A 17,195-nucleotide genomic window follows, 5' to 3' on the forward strand; every position below is an offset into this window, starting at 1 on the left:
GCCATCATCTAATAGTGGATTTACAAGTGCCTATAAAAAGTATTTTGCCCTTTGGACCAATAAAAAGACTATAATATCACATTTGTACTATGACACATCTACTGTCCAATAAATTATCACTGCCGCAGTCAACTGCTTTTAGGAGTTCATTGCAAATAGATTTTGTAGCGGTAAAGTGAAACTATGAGAACATTAGTCAGGGTACTGATATAACCAAAAGATGACCAAGAAAATGACAACTTACATAAAACCTATTGCTCATATTAGCTGCTTATCAACCGTTGGTATCAGGAAAAATATTTAAAAAAATGTCCCCCTGTATAATACAGGTGGGTTGTGAGCTGTACTGTAAGCATGAGAGTGGTGTGCTGCTGACTGCATGGAACTTTTCATTGAGACTGTGTACAAACAATGATGACTCTCATTCCTGAAATATTTTGCAACAATGCAGGGTTGTCCAGCAAAAAAACTGAACCTGGCTCAACTTTAGACGCAATGTCATTAGATTAAGGTTTTGAAATGCTGCTGGCATTGCTCTGTGCAGTTACCCCTGATTCTCTACATGGTCTCCTTACAGGTTCCTCAGGCCACAAATGTGGGATTCATACCCGCCAACACTGCTGTTTTTCCAGGGTTTCTCTCGTATTTCAAGGCCATCTCCCAGCGGCCTTCCGTTTTGTTGTTTCTCCCGGGAAACTCCCGTAATTCGCATGGCCCTCAAACTTTATTATGAATAATCTTCATACACTGATCCATAAGTTTTCTATGTTTGCCTGACGTCATCCAAGTTGCCAAATCGTCTACGAAACGCTAATTTTACACACAAAACACAATACATACAATTTCAACCAATCTGTCACCGCAACCTGCATTGCAACCAACAACCCGATTCAAGAGGTGTGTGAGCAGCTGCTGTTTGTGCAGAGAAGAGAAGAAGAGCGCCGGGCTTTGAAGCCAATTTTCATAGTGGCCAAACTGTGGAATTACAACTTCCGTGTCCGTCATGTGATGCCATTGGGCCCAGAAAGACTTTTTCCCAAAGACTTACATTGCGAAATAGAAATTGCCTTACACAGCCTTTATTTAAATCAGTAGGTCCTAAAAGTTGTAAAATTCACTAATAGTCGAATCCAGAGTTATTTCCCTAAATATAATGAACTGTTGTTCATGTGAGCGAGCAAAGACTGGGCGGTTGGGAGGTGGGGTTAAAGGAAATGCTAGTGCACTTTCTCTATGGGCCCCATGAATGCGGAAGATCGCCGGAAGATCCGGGTAATTTCCTACTGGGCAGTCTATCTTTTTTGGCTTCATGCGCCACTGAGCAACTTTCATAGGAATGAACGGGGCCCTGCCTCCAACGCTGTATCCAGTTCTCTTTAAGCCTTGGTTATACTCCCAACGGAGGCGTTCACGGACACGTGCAGACACCACGGGCGAGTGGTAGCTCTGTTTATACTGTCCGCATGGAGGACTCGTTCCACACATGTGCGGTAGATCGTCGGAGACAAGTCTGCGTGGTCACAACAAACTGCCGGTGCACGGACTTCCACACAGAGCCTACGCGTACGCCATCTGATGACAAAATTGAGGTCACATGGACCCTAACGGATACACGGACGCGGAAAGTACGAATTCAGCTTTATACATCCATGACAAAGGCAGGCAGACGGGCCAGCTAACTTAACGTAACTGTTTTAAGCTTAGTGGTCGTCAAAATGGCAGGGCAGGGCAGGACAGCGTTCCGCCTAGAAAGATCTAAATACACCTGCAAATTTAAGCAGAGTTAGCCTGAACAGTTTCCATTTATATCTGCTAGTCACCAGAATAGTGGCCATGCCTTTGAGCAAAGCCTGTAGGGTTGAACGGCATGAGCCAACATATCAGCTCTCAATGGCACAAGCGCGCCGTTGAGGCACAGACGGGTACACCGGCAATATCGACCTTCATCACCAAGGGACAGACAGAGGCAGGAAGCGTCTTATTTACTATCCCCCCTCACAAAATTAAGATGACAAGTTGACCTGTGTCTTCAAGCACACATTTATGAAAGGGGGTAATTCCATACACATCATCCATTTTACAGGACGGAAGGGACTCAGGAAGCAGGTCACCATTCTGCCAACACTTCACTTTAAAACTTTAAAGAACGCATTTGCTCCCTAATCACTCTCTCTGCTCCACCTCTGCTTTTTCTATCTGGCTTCCCTGCACCATCTTTTTTTTCCTCGCCCTCTTTTTCATAAGCTCTCTCTCCTCTGCTGTCAGCTCTAATTAGGCCACTGTGTGTGCCCGTATGAGTGTGTCAGTGTGATTGCGGGCTTGTGTTTTTAAGTGGTCTTAGGAGGCCCATCACTCTGCTGTGCTTCCCCATTGGGTCCTGCTGGTCGAGGGGAGACACACACGTACACACAGACTATTGCTGATGCTGGGAACAGGCATTCAATGTGGGTCTAATGACTCCCTTTACAGTCGCACTCCCACTCCTTCATACACAGCATAATATCAAACTGTGCCTGACCAACAGCACAAGCACAACAGCAGACCTTCTTTGAAACCTATGAGCCTAAATGGTTAAATATGTTGCCATCTATACATGCATTATACACATATTCCGGCCTGTGGGAGAGAGAATAACTCTAAAGTCTATGTGCTCTGAAGAATAATGCAGGTAAGACTAATGTAAGCCACTCCTGAGTAAGTACACCTCACTCTATGTCTGGAGGAGTGACTGTATTTGGTGTAATAACCACAAACACAACACAAGTCAGTCAACTATACATGTTAGCTTTGCACATAGACTGTATATAAGAAGTGGACGTAGTCACAGTGACGTCACCCATTGGTTTGTGGACTGCTGTTTTGAAGCCTCGAGTTCAGCATTTTGGCCGTCACCATCTTGAGGTTTTTGCCCACTGGTTTTGCATCACATTTACAAAAGAGGGGAAATTAAAAAATGTGTCCCAGGAGAAACATAAACATTATTGCTTATTGTCTTTCTGTTGAGTTTTCAGTCATTAGGCTACCTACGGGTCTGAAAAGTGAAGCCAATGCGGAAGTGCCTTAAACCTGCATTCTTTCTAACAGCCAGCAGGGGGCGACTCCTCTGGTTACAAAAAGAAGTCCGATTGTATAGCAGTCTATGAGAAAATGAGCCTACTTCTCACTTGATTTATTACCTCAGTAAACATTGTAAACATGAGTTTATGGTCTCAATCGCTAGTTTCAAGTCTTCTTCAATACAGCATGATGTTCATTTAGTAAATTATGGTCCCATTTAGAGTCAAATAGACCATAAAGCAGGGGATGCTTTAGGGCGTGGCTACCTTGTGATTGACAGGTCGCTAGTTGTCGAGTTGTCCGTGTTTTCGTCTCAGTTCGTGAAAGTTAATTAGAACCCTTTTGGCCTCAAAATGTCTTATTCAGCGTTCGGTTGTACTTAGCTCCACCCTCTCGTGTCACTTCTGGTTGCAAATATCCAACATGGCGACAGCCAAAAGTCCCGAACTCGAGGCTCCAAACGGAAGTCCACAAACCAATGGGTGACGTCATGGTGACTACTGTGCGTCCACTTCTTATATACAGTCTATGGGTCTATGCTGCAGGGCTAACCTACTAGGTTAACTTCAGAGGAATAGATCAAAACCTGCCAACAGCCCAATCAATGACCGTCATCGGTGGAAATTTATGTTCATCACATATTTATAATAGTTTGTTCATCATAAGACAAAAAAGTAAAAAGTACTCAATCTGCATTGAAGACATAATTAACACACTTAATATTGGGAAATGATTTCAATTGTTTCTACAGCTTCTTATTCTATTCTACTTATGTGATTATATTGAATAAATTTCACCTTATTGAATATCACTTTTTTGATGTCGCTCTATCCAAATTTTCCTGCAGATATTACCGTTTCATCTCATGTCATATCAAGTACTCCATTTGTGGTTGGGCTGATATCGCTTGTAATGAACTACTCCGCCTCTTTCACATGAGCGTGCTCGTAGCTGGATGGGAAACCCAGAGTTAACTGAGCCATAATTAACCAGCTTGGTTATTCAGGATCACCAATGTTAAGGCTCAGTGAAGCCAGGTAACCCAAAGAGAGCGTGACTAAGTTGAACTTAACTGATGATACTGGCCCAGGATCTGATCAGGCCCGTATCAAGACTTAAATCAGATCAGGTCAGAGTTAGATTGGTCTGGAAAGGGTCCAGTCAGTTGGGATGTGCCCTTTACATACAGTATATGTGTGTTCAAGCTGGTATTCGGGTGACTGTGGCACCTACCGCAAGGCAGATTGTTCATCCGGCTGTCTCATTGGTCCTGTTACTGGTCCAGGGGATCAAGCTGGGAGGTTTGCGGTCTATGGAATCTCTGGAGCCGCAAAACTAACTGGATCTCACTCAACGAAAACTTGCATTTAAAAACAGGCTTGTAGTCTCTTGTCTGTATTCCTCTTATGTTTTCTCGTATGCGTTATCATGTGTTTTTACTATACCTGCTTATCCAGTTCAGGATCACAGGCGGGTCTGGGACCCTTGAAGGTCAACTTGTGCCAATAGGACAGGCCCCTCGGTACATGGTCAGCAACAGACATTCAATGAGATCCAAAACTATAGAGGACCAAACCTGGCTTCATAAGAAAATAAAAAAAAATGATTAAATACATTATACATATACTGTCTGTATGTATGCATATAAATACATCATATGCTGACTGGATGCTAATCGTCATTATTTAGAGGTCATCTTGTAGAGGAAATGGCAGATATAAGGCTGGATACCACTATGTGGGTGAACCGGTCTTTTAAGGTCGAGCCAGGTCTGCAAGTCGGGCTCACAAGTCTACCCAATTTTGACGGAGTATTCCAAGCCTCTATTGTGACTGATGGGGATTGTATCCTGTCTTCTTCACTTACACGTACTGAATGTAAGACCTCGCAGCAGAGCGAGAGAGTGAGGAGACCGTTGACTGCTGCCAGCTGGCAAGAAAGCAGAGCTCTATCAAGCAGGAAAAGGAAACATCTGGAGCAGCACAATCATAGCTTAGTGTGTACATGCGAACTGAAAGGAAATGCATTCTGTGTAAAGAATGCAAAGTATGGCGTCACAGAGGAAAGGCAATGGTGTTACCTGAAAGAAAGCAGCTGTACTTCATCAGCCTCAGCTGTATTTAACTGGTGCAAAGCCGACACCTCCCTCTATCGGCCGCTTGTGGGTTGATCCGTGTTACTGTGCAAATTCAAATTCATGCTTGCTTCCATAATTGTTACAGTTTAGGGTCACAAATCACAAATCATTTGTTCAAAGGTTGCATCTGATGAGAGCCGAATTTCAGCAGAGAAATAAGCTTCAAATTTCCAATCAATCATTGTACGTCAGGTGTGAGTCGTGAATTATGTGACGACAAACAAAAACACGTCACAGAGATTATGGTATTACAGTGTATTCACTGGCATCGCCATATTTATTACATCACATTAGGTATTAGGGATATCACATATTTAAATACAACATTAGCATCCTCCGTGAGATATTATAGGTTGGTGGTGTATATGGCTTTAGTCTGACCAGCAGCCAAATAATCCAAAGCATTCAAATCATTATATGAAACAGAGAAGCAAGAAATTAAAAAATTAAAATAAAACTTCAAAATTTACAAACAACAAAATTATCAAGGCGAACATATGTTTAAACTTTATTAGCTCATTAAAAAATTCAACATTTATTTATTACTAAAATTTTGTGATATCTAATTTTTTCAAAGTGAAATGATAACTCACAATTAACTGTTTAATTATGGCTCAAAAACTTAAAAAATTATGTAGGTAACATTGCCTCCAAAGACAACCAAAAAAAAGGAATCAGTATCCTCCCGATGCTCTCCTTGTTATCAACCTTGAGGCACTTGAAAATAGTTTTGTTCATGTGAAAAGTGGGGAAATCCCTCTTTAAGTAGCCACTTGTGTCGTCTTTTCAGGTATGGCTGCGGTTACAACTTTACTGTAAGGTCCGAACCGGCCAAACGTGTCCTTGCCCAACACAGCGACACACACCTTATGCCCAGGCTTGTACTTGTTGATCATCGCACACATGGGCAGAGGGATGGCCTTCACCTCACCGAGGGTAGTCCAATCTGGGAAGACGTTGCTACCCTTCACCTTCTCCACAGTCATGAAGACGCTGCAGCGTGGGCGGAGAGAGAAAACAAGGATGCGTAAGAAGTGAGCAACTAAAAAAAGACTAAAACGGACAAGTGAAGGTAACACGACAAATATGGCAGGACATATTGTCGTAAACGAATGAATGAATGAAATTAACAGAATCTGGTGGCTTTCTGCAGGTGAGGATACTCAAGCTGTTTTTGTAAAGTACCCGTCTGCCATCTAGTGGCTCTTGTTTTTGTTTTTGTGATTAACAATTTGTTCCCAATTGACTGGTGAATAGAGCTGTGTAATAAATCAGTTTGATATGATATGGTGTAGGGCGATGCTTAAAAATGAAAATTGATTTTCATTTCAACTTGGGTAATTACAGTATAGAACCACCACCGCGTTCCTGAGCTCCCGAGTCAAGCAGCCAAGTGGGAGAAGTGTATGGCACTGTGAGTTGCAGAAGACGGCAGCAGCCCCTAAAACACCTGCTAAAAGCAGGTAACATTAGTGGAATCATTTTCTCATAGCATCCTATATTAAAAGATTGCGAGCGGAAATGAAAACGTCGGAGTTGGACGACCCGCCTGCTGGTTCTCTGTCAGTTAAAACAAAAACGGAGAGAGTTGTGTATGAAGGCCCTGACACACCAAGCCGACGGTCGGCCGTCGGACAGTTTGGGGCCGTCGGTGAGCGTCTGTCGGCCTAGTTTTTGCGGTGTGTCCCGCACCGTCGGCTCTGGTCTGCATGTGTCTGAGGTTTTTTGGCCGATTCAGCACTTTGAATCGCCGGCGGAGCCCGTCGGTGAGAGAAATCACTCCGATTGGTTGTTCAGCTTAAACGACTCAGTGCACGAGAGAGAAAAGGAAGTGAAGAAAGCAAGCAAACGAGTAAAGTCAAGAGGATAGTTGGCAAAGGCCACTTTGTTTCATGTACGTATCATAGCAACGGCTTGTATGTCCACAGTCCTAGGTCTTTCGGGTTCCCTTTTTTGAATGACGAATTCAGGCTAACATCACCTGCTGGTGAGGAGTTATTTCATCTCACACAGGCACAGAACGTACTTGCTAACTGGCCGTTGGCTGTAGACTTTGCGGTGTGTTCAAGTGCAACTTGTCGATCGAGACAAAGGCGACGTTAGGCGACGCAATGGTCGGCCTTCATCGCCGCTAGTTCTTTGATGTCGGTCTGGTGTGTCTGGGCCTCGAGACGAGGACGGTCTGTGTCAGCGTTGCAACCACCATTTTAGGGTATGTGAATGGAAACATCCAACATGCTAACGCACATTCACTGTAAGCTGGCCAAGAAATACCTCTCTCTCTATCGCAACGTTCCCCGTCAGAGAGGGTCTTTAGTGTGTGTGTGTGTGTGTGTGTGTGTGAGTGAGTGTCTTTTATTTACTTTTTTAAAAAGCGAATTTTGGTGAAAGCTAACAATTCCTTTGTCTTTTTTAGGCCTAGATGTTTTTAAGGGGGGAAAAAACACAATTAAAATAGCACTACTGGTAAAATAAGTTATTGTTATTACATTTTGAATACATTATTTAAATGAGACCATATGGCCTTAGTGTGGGACATTCCAAAAGAAATAAGGTGGATATATCCTACTTACCATGTAGCCTTCTTTTTAAAGAAGAATTTGAAAATGTAAATGACAGTTGTCAGGGCATAAAACCAATGATCTTTGTGGATCACGACAGAATAGTGGCATAGAAAAGAAAATGTTCAATAAATCAAAAATCGAATTGTGACCTTAAAATCAAAAGTCAAATCATGACACCCCTATCTCAGAGGCAGAGCAATGATGGCAATATATATAGATCTAATTCTAATATGCCAGATGTCACCATCTGGCGCACTGCTTGCCTCAGATATCGCTGTCTAACGCCGAAACGATTAGTCGATATATCGATTAGTCGATCGACACAAAACAATCTGCAATGCTTTTAATAATCAATTACCCTCTTCAGTCCTTTTTCATGACAAAACTGTGGGAAAAAAATGCTACACATTCTCAGTTTTAAGCTTCTCAAATGGCAGGGTTTGATGCTTTTTTTTGCCATGTATAATCGCAAAACTGAATACGTCTGGGTTTTGGACTTTCGGTCAGACATTTAAAGACGTCATTGTGGTGATGCATTTCACAGCAGCATTTGGAGGAGCCACTGGAATGAGACGAATTCAGTGAAAGAGGCAGTCCCTTAAAAAGGTAAATATTAGGGCTGTCAAAAAATTTAAATATTGAACCTTGATTAATCGCAAATTAATCACACATTTTTCATCTGTTCAAAATGTACCTTAAAGGGAAATTTGTCAAGTATTTAATACTCTTCAACACGGGAGTGGGAAAATATGCTGCTTTATGAAAATATATGTATATATTTATTATTGGAAATCAATTAACAACACAAAACAATGACAAAAGTTGTCCAGAAACCCTCACAGGTACTGCATTTAGCATAAAAAATATGCTCATATCATAACATGGCAAACTGCAGCCCAACAGGCAACAACAGCTGTCAGTGTGTCAGTGTGCTGACTTGACTATGACTTGCCCCAAACTGCATGTGATTATCATAAAGTGGGCATGTCTGTAAAGGGGAGACTCGTGGGTACCCATAGAACCCATTTTCATTCACATATCTTGAGGTCAAAGGTCAAGGGACCCCTTTGAAAATGGCCATGCCAGTTTTTCCTCTCCAAAATGTAGTGCAAGTTTGGAGCGCTATTTATCATCCTTTGCGACAAGCTAGTATGAAACCAATGGATTCTTTAGGTTTTCTAGTTTCATATGATGCCAGTATCGTCACCCTAGCTTGAAAACTGAGCCCGCTACAACCGAAAAATCGCAAGTTACAATAATGCGTTCAAGAAATTAGTGGCGTTAATACGAATTTGTGCTAACGCGTTATCGCATTGACTTTGACAGTCCTAGTGTATAACAACAGTCTGGTTCAAGGTTCAGAAGGGTGATTTTATCCAGTGGCTAGCAAGGATGAAACCTGCCTACTCAACACATTATATCTCACCCGTAACTATCCATGGGTGGTGCAGAGGGGTCTTTCTCCACCACGTCCCAGAGCACAGAGAGGCCAGCGGGGTTCCTGATGAGAGCCATTTGTACCTCTGGTCTCTGGGGGATGGTGTATGACGCCGCCTCCATGCTCAGGGTGGAGGGGAAGGGATGGAAGGGGAGAGGAGGAAACAAGAGCTCGTCCTTAGGGTCAGAAAAAGGAGGGGAAGGCAGTGAAGATTAAAATGTGTTGCAAACAGTCAAGTGAATTACTACTGTGGGTCAGTGTTAGAGTGCGCGTATTACCTGCTTTGATTCTGTGTGCGTGGGAGTGTTGATATTGCCAGGAGAGACACATTCTACTTTCACCCTCCTAGCCCCTGGTTCCTCACACTGCTTGGACTCCTCAACGTTGTTCTGTATTTCCTCTGTATCTTGTGGCTCTTTCTTTATGAACCGGAGAAGTTCCTGAATAACACAACATAACAATGTGAGTAAATGAAGGCACGACACAATATACACGTAAACACTGAGAATAAACTCTAACCGATGTAGGTTTTTTTTTTGTTATTAGCTACACATAACATATTTATGCATGGCATGTTTTGAAAAGTGTATCAAATAATGACGCATCGTACCTTACAGTCAGGAGAGCCATATGGGGTAAGAACCGGAGGAGGCAGCTCCTCACTTAAATCGGCTATGGCAGCCTTCAAAGCTTAACACGGATTATGTGCAGTGATGAGTAACAGAGGAAGGGACAGGAAAGAGTAGGACAAAAGGATATGGTTATTAATTCATGTACTCACTGACTCATATTATTTAATTTGGGTCATTATAACAGCTTATCGTGTCAGTTTTTCCTCACTGTGTGGCAAAATAATGTTACCAGAACCTACATTAGATAGTTTAAACTTGAGCTATTCAAACATCAGCTTGTTTATATATTTATATAATCAATAGGGTTGTCAAAGTTAACGTGATGATAACGTGTTAACGCAAATTTGTTGTAACGCCACTAATTTCTGTAATGCATTATCACAACGTGCAATTTTTAGGTTGTAGTGGGCTCAGTTTTAAAGCCAGAGTGAAGACTGGCATCATATGAAACTACAAGACCTAAATAATTCATTGGTACCAACCATGTCATACTAGCTTGTTGCAAAGGAGGCTAAATAACGCTCCAAACTTACATTCAATTTTGGTGAGGAAAAGCTGGCATGGCCATTTTTAAAGGGGTCGCTTGAGCTCTGACCTCAAGATATGTGAATGAAAATGGGTTCTATGGGTACCCACGAGTCTCCCCTTTACAGACATGCCCACTTTATGATAATCACATGCAGTTTTGGGGCAAATCATAGTCAAGTCAGCACACTGACACACTGACAGCTGTTGTTGCCTGTTGGGCTGCAGTTTGCCATGTTGTGATTTGAGCATATTTGTTATGCTAAATGCAGTACCTGTGAGGGTTTCTGGACAATATTTGTCATTGTTTTGTGTTGTTAATTGATTTACAATAATAAATATATACCTACATTTGCATAAAGGAAACATATTTGCCCACTCCTATGTTGATAAAGAGTATTAAATACTTGACAAATCTCCCTTTAAGGTACATTTTGAACAGATAAAAAGTTTGCGATTCATTTTCGATTAATCATGATTAACTATGGACCATCATGTGAAAGTGATTCAATATTTTAATTGATTGATAGCCATAATAATCATCTTACCGTTATTATCAGCACGGATCTCATTTAGTGCCTTTTTTGTTGTTTCCTGGACAGAAAGGATTGATCAACTTCAAAGTTTACCCCATTTTTATTTTACTCAAAACAGCGTAAGCCACAACATTAAATAGCCTAATAACCAATTTTGGCCATACATGGCCATAAAAGCCTCTACTCTTTTTAATAACTATTGTCTAAACTACAATCAACACTGACCTGTGTGATTATTTTTTTTGCTGATTAAACAAGGAGACATTTGTAAGATGTATTTAACGGGTTATTCCAAGATAAATAACTGCATATTTACCATAATTTTAGAGAGCTCTCCGCTCTTGTCCACGCACTCCATGCTCTTTTTGTTAACTGAAAAATAAAATTGCATAGAATGAATACTCATGGAACCCACAAATGCAAATGTTCATTAGCGAAACGTACGCTTTGCTGGGCTCTTACACTGTGACGTGTTTTCCACTTCAGAGTTTGGGCTCTGAAAGGCAAACCGAGAGTTTGTTGTGTTTACGTCTCAAATATTATTATTCAGTGCATCTATCATCACATTTTCTACTATAAGTTACCATACAAACCGGACAAAAAGATTATATTAAGATTTTTTTCACTGCTTTGTGTTTGAACATACTGTATATTTAAAAAAAATTTAACTGCACGAGTAAAAAACCTTTTTCTGTGTCTTCGTCATGTAGGCAATAACTTCTTCCGTCCTCTTGGTTACCGTGTTAATCCGAGCCTGAGAAAGAGAGGAACATTCTGTAGAGATTTAATGGGTTTACGGTATTTGTTATCGCCAATTCGGCTTTGAGACATACGCACAATAGATTCATGTTTGGTTCTTTTGTTTTAAAGAGATAAGAAATGGCAGAATAACAAAAATGTGGATGGTAGGCATCTGTGTACAATTCAAGTGGATTTAATGGTGAAGAATGGATGCTTAAAAGATTAAACCGCAGCTGTTAAATTTAGAAAGGGCCGAGGCGGAATAAAAAGGAAAAAGACTGATTTTAAAATGGCTTGATGAAATTAAGGAATGAAGAAATTAAGTAAGAAAAGACAAAAAGGAGAAAAAAAACAAAAGGAAAGAACAAAGAAAAAGCCATGCGTTTATACTAGCAGAATTTAGCAGAAAGAAAAAAGTAAATTAAAGCATTAGACCCCCACTACCTAACTCTGACGATCCCAAACTTCCCGTAGAGTTGAAACCTTGTCAATTCCATGCAGAATTAGTTCAAAATGTGTACCACACTACTTCCACCAACCTCCAGTTTTTTCATGGAGTTTCCATAGTCTACTGCACGATCCAGCTGTTGAATAGTTCCTATCAAACCCTGCAGCTTGCTTTCTTTCTTTTTCAACGCAGTGTGAACCTCCTGTTCGATCAACATTTCGACCTGTGGAACCACACACACATATACGCAATCATATGGAAGAGCTGCATTCAGTAACTGCAGATTATAGTTATAATCCGGTATATGCATTTACAGAATGTAACCATGCACAGAAAAAGTATACGTTTAATAATCGCACAATGTTGTCTCTTACCTCAGATTGGGAGAACTTCATCTTTTTATCACTGTCTCCAGGGGAAGCTGACCTGGAGGGTAACCTCTTCATTCTGCATGCATACAGACAGACAAACACAGAATGTCAAGATTTACTACTGTAGGTATTCAGTTGATAACGTTTGTTTGCAGTAGTTAGAAATGGAGCAAATATGATAAAAAAAAAAAGTTATTTATATCCTGACAGTAGTGCATGAGACAGGTAATCTGAAAAAAAAAATCATGTGACTCTGTGTTCTCCGGTGCTCCAGAAACATCTTGTAGTGTACCGTTTAGCTGTGAAATGAGAAAGTTTGTGAACCGGCAGCCTTGTTGAGATCAGTTAAAGAAATACCAAGCACCGCCCATTAACCGGAGCAAACCTTCTCATTTTCCAGATAAACAGGACACTACAAGATGTTTCTGAAAAACATTTGAGGTGAGAAATAGGCATTACAGTAACAGAGTATTGATTCATGTTAGGAACTCTCTCTCTCTCTCTGAAATGACCTATGAAGTCTCCCACCATGGGCTAGATTTTCTAAAGCCTGAAAACAGAGCCATGAGGAGGTGCAGAACTCTAGTTTTCTCTCAGAGCACTTGATTTACAATACGCTGGAAGGTTATTATGACATTTTTGCCCAATGATGCCCAAAACGTTCTGCCTACCCTCGCTTTAATGTCTAGAAGTATAATACTTCTACTGATATTGTTGTGCATTATGATCAAAGTCACATTAAAGCTGTTCCAAACAGAACCAGCGTGCTGTAGGCATCGCATTTCACATCATTTCATTTTCACACGCTGAAATCAGAAGTATAAGCCTGAAGCACAACACTAAGTAAAACACATGTATAAGCCCAGTAATATCACACTATATGAGACAAATATAATGTATGAGAAATATACCTTGAAGCATCATATAAATACACTTTGTATAACCTGCTGTAAAGAGAAGTGGCAAAATGTGGTGCGATAACAAGAGTATTCAATGTAGTATAGGCTGCGAGAGAAAACAGCAAAGCAAAGTGTGCATTTCAATCTTGACAAGCCATTTGCGAAAGCATCACAACACAGGTTTCATTAAGTTGAACAAGCACTGAGTGCCAAGAAGAAAAATGTGCTGGAGCAACAAACATTTGAAGCAGTAAAAAAAAAAAAAAAAAAACAATGAGAAACTTCCGCAGAGATCAGCAACAAAGCAAAGCTGGTAACGGAGTACATTTAGAATTTTCTTTAGACACTTCACTGCACGTCCTGAGCCTCAGACTCAGAAACGACTGTGCGATCTACAAGCCAGTTATTAAGTTCATTTCAAAATACTGCATAAAAAATGTGAAGTGATGCGATCGTCCGCAACAATTTGGGTTGAAGGACACTTTTTCTCCTGCCGGCAAATTTCAGCTTCACACGATACTTTCAGAGGATCACATGATCCTTCCCATCAGATCCATCTTTTATGCAACTCCGCAACCATATTGCTTGACTCGTCCAGCTAGTAACAAAATGAGCAGCAGGGCACACGGACGCTGGACAAACAAAAGCAGCTGTATGCGTGTAGATCATATTATTAGTAAAGCACTTTGAATTAAGCAAACTGGCAAGCTGCAAACATGTATGAAGCTGATCTGCAATCATGAAGCTGTTGGGAGGGTTAACTCACGCATCCAGCAGATTCAGGGCCACTTCTGCATCAGATTTCAATCCATTTGCCGCTTTCAGCGCACGCCACCTTTTAAATGTATTTCCAATGTCCACTCGAACCCTTATGCGGTCTGTTAGTGTCTGAGAGGAAGGTCTGCGCCTCTTGGGTTTGGTGGAAGGGTTTACCTTCCTTGCTGGTCTTTTATTGCCCTTGCGACTGTGAGTTTGATCTTGAGCATCTGCCATATTTTACTGCAGTGTACTGTCAAGACAAAAGCTGCATGCAGACGGTTTTGTTGAGTTGGGGAGCGTCAAGAGAATGTACAAGGCCGACATTCATCAGTCCGTCACCTGGCAATAACAGCCTTTTAATTTCGTTTCACTCCTACATTATTGGACTCTTACTCAGAGCTGAGTAACTCTATGATGTGATGCAATGTTATTACTGTACAATATGTTGCCCATAATAACAATATCAGGGTACACACAATGTTGTAATATATGCTACTGTATATTGTAAGAGGCTTCTACTGTTCAGATATCTGTGTAACAAAAGAGGTAAAAGTAACCATTCAAATTGAGATATTTTTACTAAAATATATTCACTGCATTGGGGTTTACATTAGTTTTACAAATATATTCTCTGTATAACAAACAGCATATCAAAATGCTTTGAGTTTTAGCCTCATTGACACAAACAACATGAAGGACATAATGCATGCTATTACTCAAACTGAACAGAGGCTTGACTTTCAGAGAGTGCAACAGTTCAGAGTTAAATGTCTTAAGTAAACAAACAATTCACCTTTACCCCTGCATAGAAGTTATTGTGTTCCAAGTTTCTATCAATGAGTCCACGAGGCTTTAAAAGGCCATAGTGTGATTTGTTGCCATATTGGTTATTTGTCTCACCTCTGTTGTCTATGTTCCTCTTTGCCGCTCTGTGCTGTAATGAAGTACTTAACGTCTTCGCTGATGCTGCAAATTGCTCTGTCAACAGAAACACAGAAAGAAATGTACACATTTAGATTAAACCTGGAGTAGGCAGAATCTTTTTGGTATCATCTTTCGGCATATTGTAATTCAAGCATTCTGAGAGATAGCTAGACTTCTGCACCTCCTCGTGGCTCTGTTTTCAGGCTTTAGAAAATCTAGTAGTGATGTTAACAGCTGTGCCGAGGCTTCGGAGCGTGTGTCGAGTGATTCAGGAAGTTTTCTGTGAAGCGCGTATCGAAGCGTGTATCGAAGCGCGTATCATTTCAGACCAATGACGTCATTGAAGATGTCCGAAGCCGGAATACAGTTGAGAATTTATATTCCTGAATAAAAATTAAAAATGTTTCCCCATCTATCGTTTTCCTATAGTCACACAAGCACATTCACTGCCCTCTGCCCGGTTAAACCACTGCCACATATCTGGCTGATATCTGGGCTGTTCATTCAACAGAAGCAGCTGTCAATCACTCGTGAACTCCGATCAAACGGTCATTAGGCAGCGCTGATCAAACATGAATCCATATTCTGTTACTGTAATGCCTATTTCTCTCCTCAAATGTTTTCAGAAACATCTTGTAGTGCACTGTTTAGCTGTAAAATGAGAACGTTTTCTCCGGCTGGAGGGCGGCGCTTGGTATTTCCTCAACTGATCTCAACGTGGCTGCCGGTTCACAAACTCACTCATTTTACAGCTAAACAGTACAAAATTTTTCTGAAAACATTCGAGGTGTGAAATAGGCATTACAGTAACAAGTGTGGCGAGTGATTGACAGCTGCTCAGAGACGGCAAGGCTCCAGCTCGGCTCTGATTGGTTGTTTTCCTCCGGTCTGTGAAATCTTGCAGATACCATTAGGAGCACCGGAGGACACAGAGACACATGATTTTTGTTTTCCAGATTACCCATCTCATGCACTACTGTCAGGATATAAATATGTTTTGTTTTTATATCATATTTGCTCCATTTCTACCTACTGCAGCTTTACGTGTTCTGTTGGTATTAACATTGTTAAGTTGTTACACCCCAGTCACCCCTATTCTTATCCAAATTCAACACACTTTAACACTACTTTGACATAAAGATATATTTCCACAGTCATCAGTCAATAACTGGAAACACTGTTATCTGTGCAGGCTAACAACCACTTTACCATCACATTTTACTCTCTGTTGATGTTGACAGCGTTGTTTTGTGAAGTGGAGAACAACAACTAGGAGGTAAAGTAGTTGTTTGTTTGGGGAGAACAATGGGTTAGTTTGCAAAACATGCTCACTGCTGATAAGAGGGTTAGCTTACCTGTAGCTGAAGTGTTTAGCACTTTATTCCTCTCTCTAGCAAAGAGCTACTAAACTAATAACTAGTTCACTATGTGGCGTTGCTGTACAAGACACCTACTGAAACAGCTTCTACGGTCAAAAGACTTCAAATTGGATATAATATAATTTGTGAGTGCAGTGCAATGTTATGCTGCTGCTGCTGCTGCTGCTTCTTCTTCTTTGGTGTTTATTGGCGGTTGGCAAACCATCTTAGAGGTGCATTACCGCCACCATCTGGACTGGAGTGTGGAACAGAAGATTGTGCAGAAACAAAATAGAACTAAAAACAAAAAATTAAAAAAAATAAATAAATAAAATAAAAAAATAAAAAATGATAATGAAAACTCTAGATTCTTTTAACTAAATCAGTTTTTCTCAAAAACTGAATAATTTCACTGTATATATTATCTGCTTTATTCCCCAATAGACCTGACACTGAAAAGTCGTGATGTTTTGCCTTCCTTAGTGTCTGAAAAAGGTGATTCCTCTGGATAGTGTAATTACTGCAGTGTATCAGTACGTGTTCAACAGTTTCTGGCTGGTTACAGTGTGTACATTTCCCAGTTGGGTGTTTGCCTATTCGATATAATGTTTGATTAAGACCTGTATGTCCGATTCTCAGTCGAGTGATGATATTTTCTTCCCTTCTTTTCCAGCCCACCTTTCTCCCTGCTCCAACATGTTTCTGTATATTGTACATATGCCTTCCAGTTTCCTGATCATCCCAGTACTCCTGCCATACTTTTTGTGCATATTTCTTGATGAATGGTTTAGCCTCAGCTTTACTTA

The 17,195-nt window shown here is 40.9% G+C and overlaps 1 protein-coding gene across 2 annotated transcripts; it reads right to left on the reverse strand.

Annotated features, from left to right (window-relative positions):
• Positions 1–5,808: 5,808 nt before the first annotated feature.
• On the reverse strand, positions 5,809–16,581 carry atf7ip2 (activating transcription factor 7 interacting protein 2). Of its 2 annotated transcripts, XM_074655257.1 has the most exons (13): positions 16,387–16,581; positions 15,008–15,085; positions 14,115–14,372; positions 12,453–12,525; positions 12,170–12,301; positions 11,575–11,643; positions 11,352–11,385; positions 11,206–11,261; positions 10,902–10,947; positions 9,807–9,886; positions 9,475–9,636; positions 9,185–9,372; positions 5,809–6,187 (listed from the first exon to the last, which is right to left on the reverse strand). In XM_074655257.1, exons 3-13 carry the CDS (start codon positions 14,339–14,341, stop codon positions 5,956–5,958), a joined length of 1,299 nt encoding a protein of 432 aa, XP_074511358.1. In that variant the 5' UTR covers positions 14,342–14,372; positions 15,008–15,085; positions 16,387–16,581; the 3' UTR covers positions 5,809–5,955. The 2 variants fall into 2 exon arrangements, with proteins under 2 accessions (XP_074511358.1, XP_074511359.1); XM_074655258.1 differs by lacking the exon at positions 14,115–14,372.
• Between the last annotated feature and the right edge of the window lie 614 nt (positions 16,582–17,195).

Source organism: Sebastes fasciatus, chromosome 13 (genome assembly GCF_043250625.1).
Source record: "Sebastes fasciatus isolate fSebFas1 chromosome 13, fSebFas1.pri, whole genome shotgun sequence".
NCBI classification, from domain to species: domain Eukaryota; kingdom Metazoa; phylum Chordata; class Actinopteri; order Perciformes; family Sebastidae; genus Sebastes; species Sebastes fasciatus.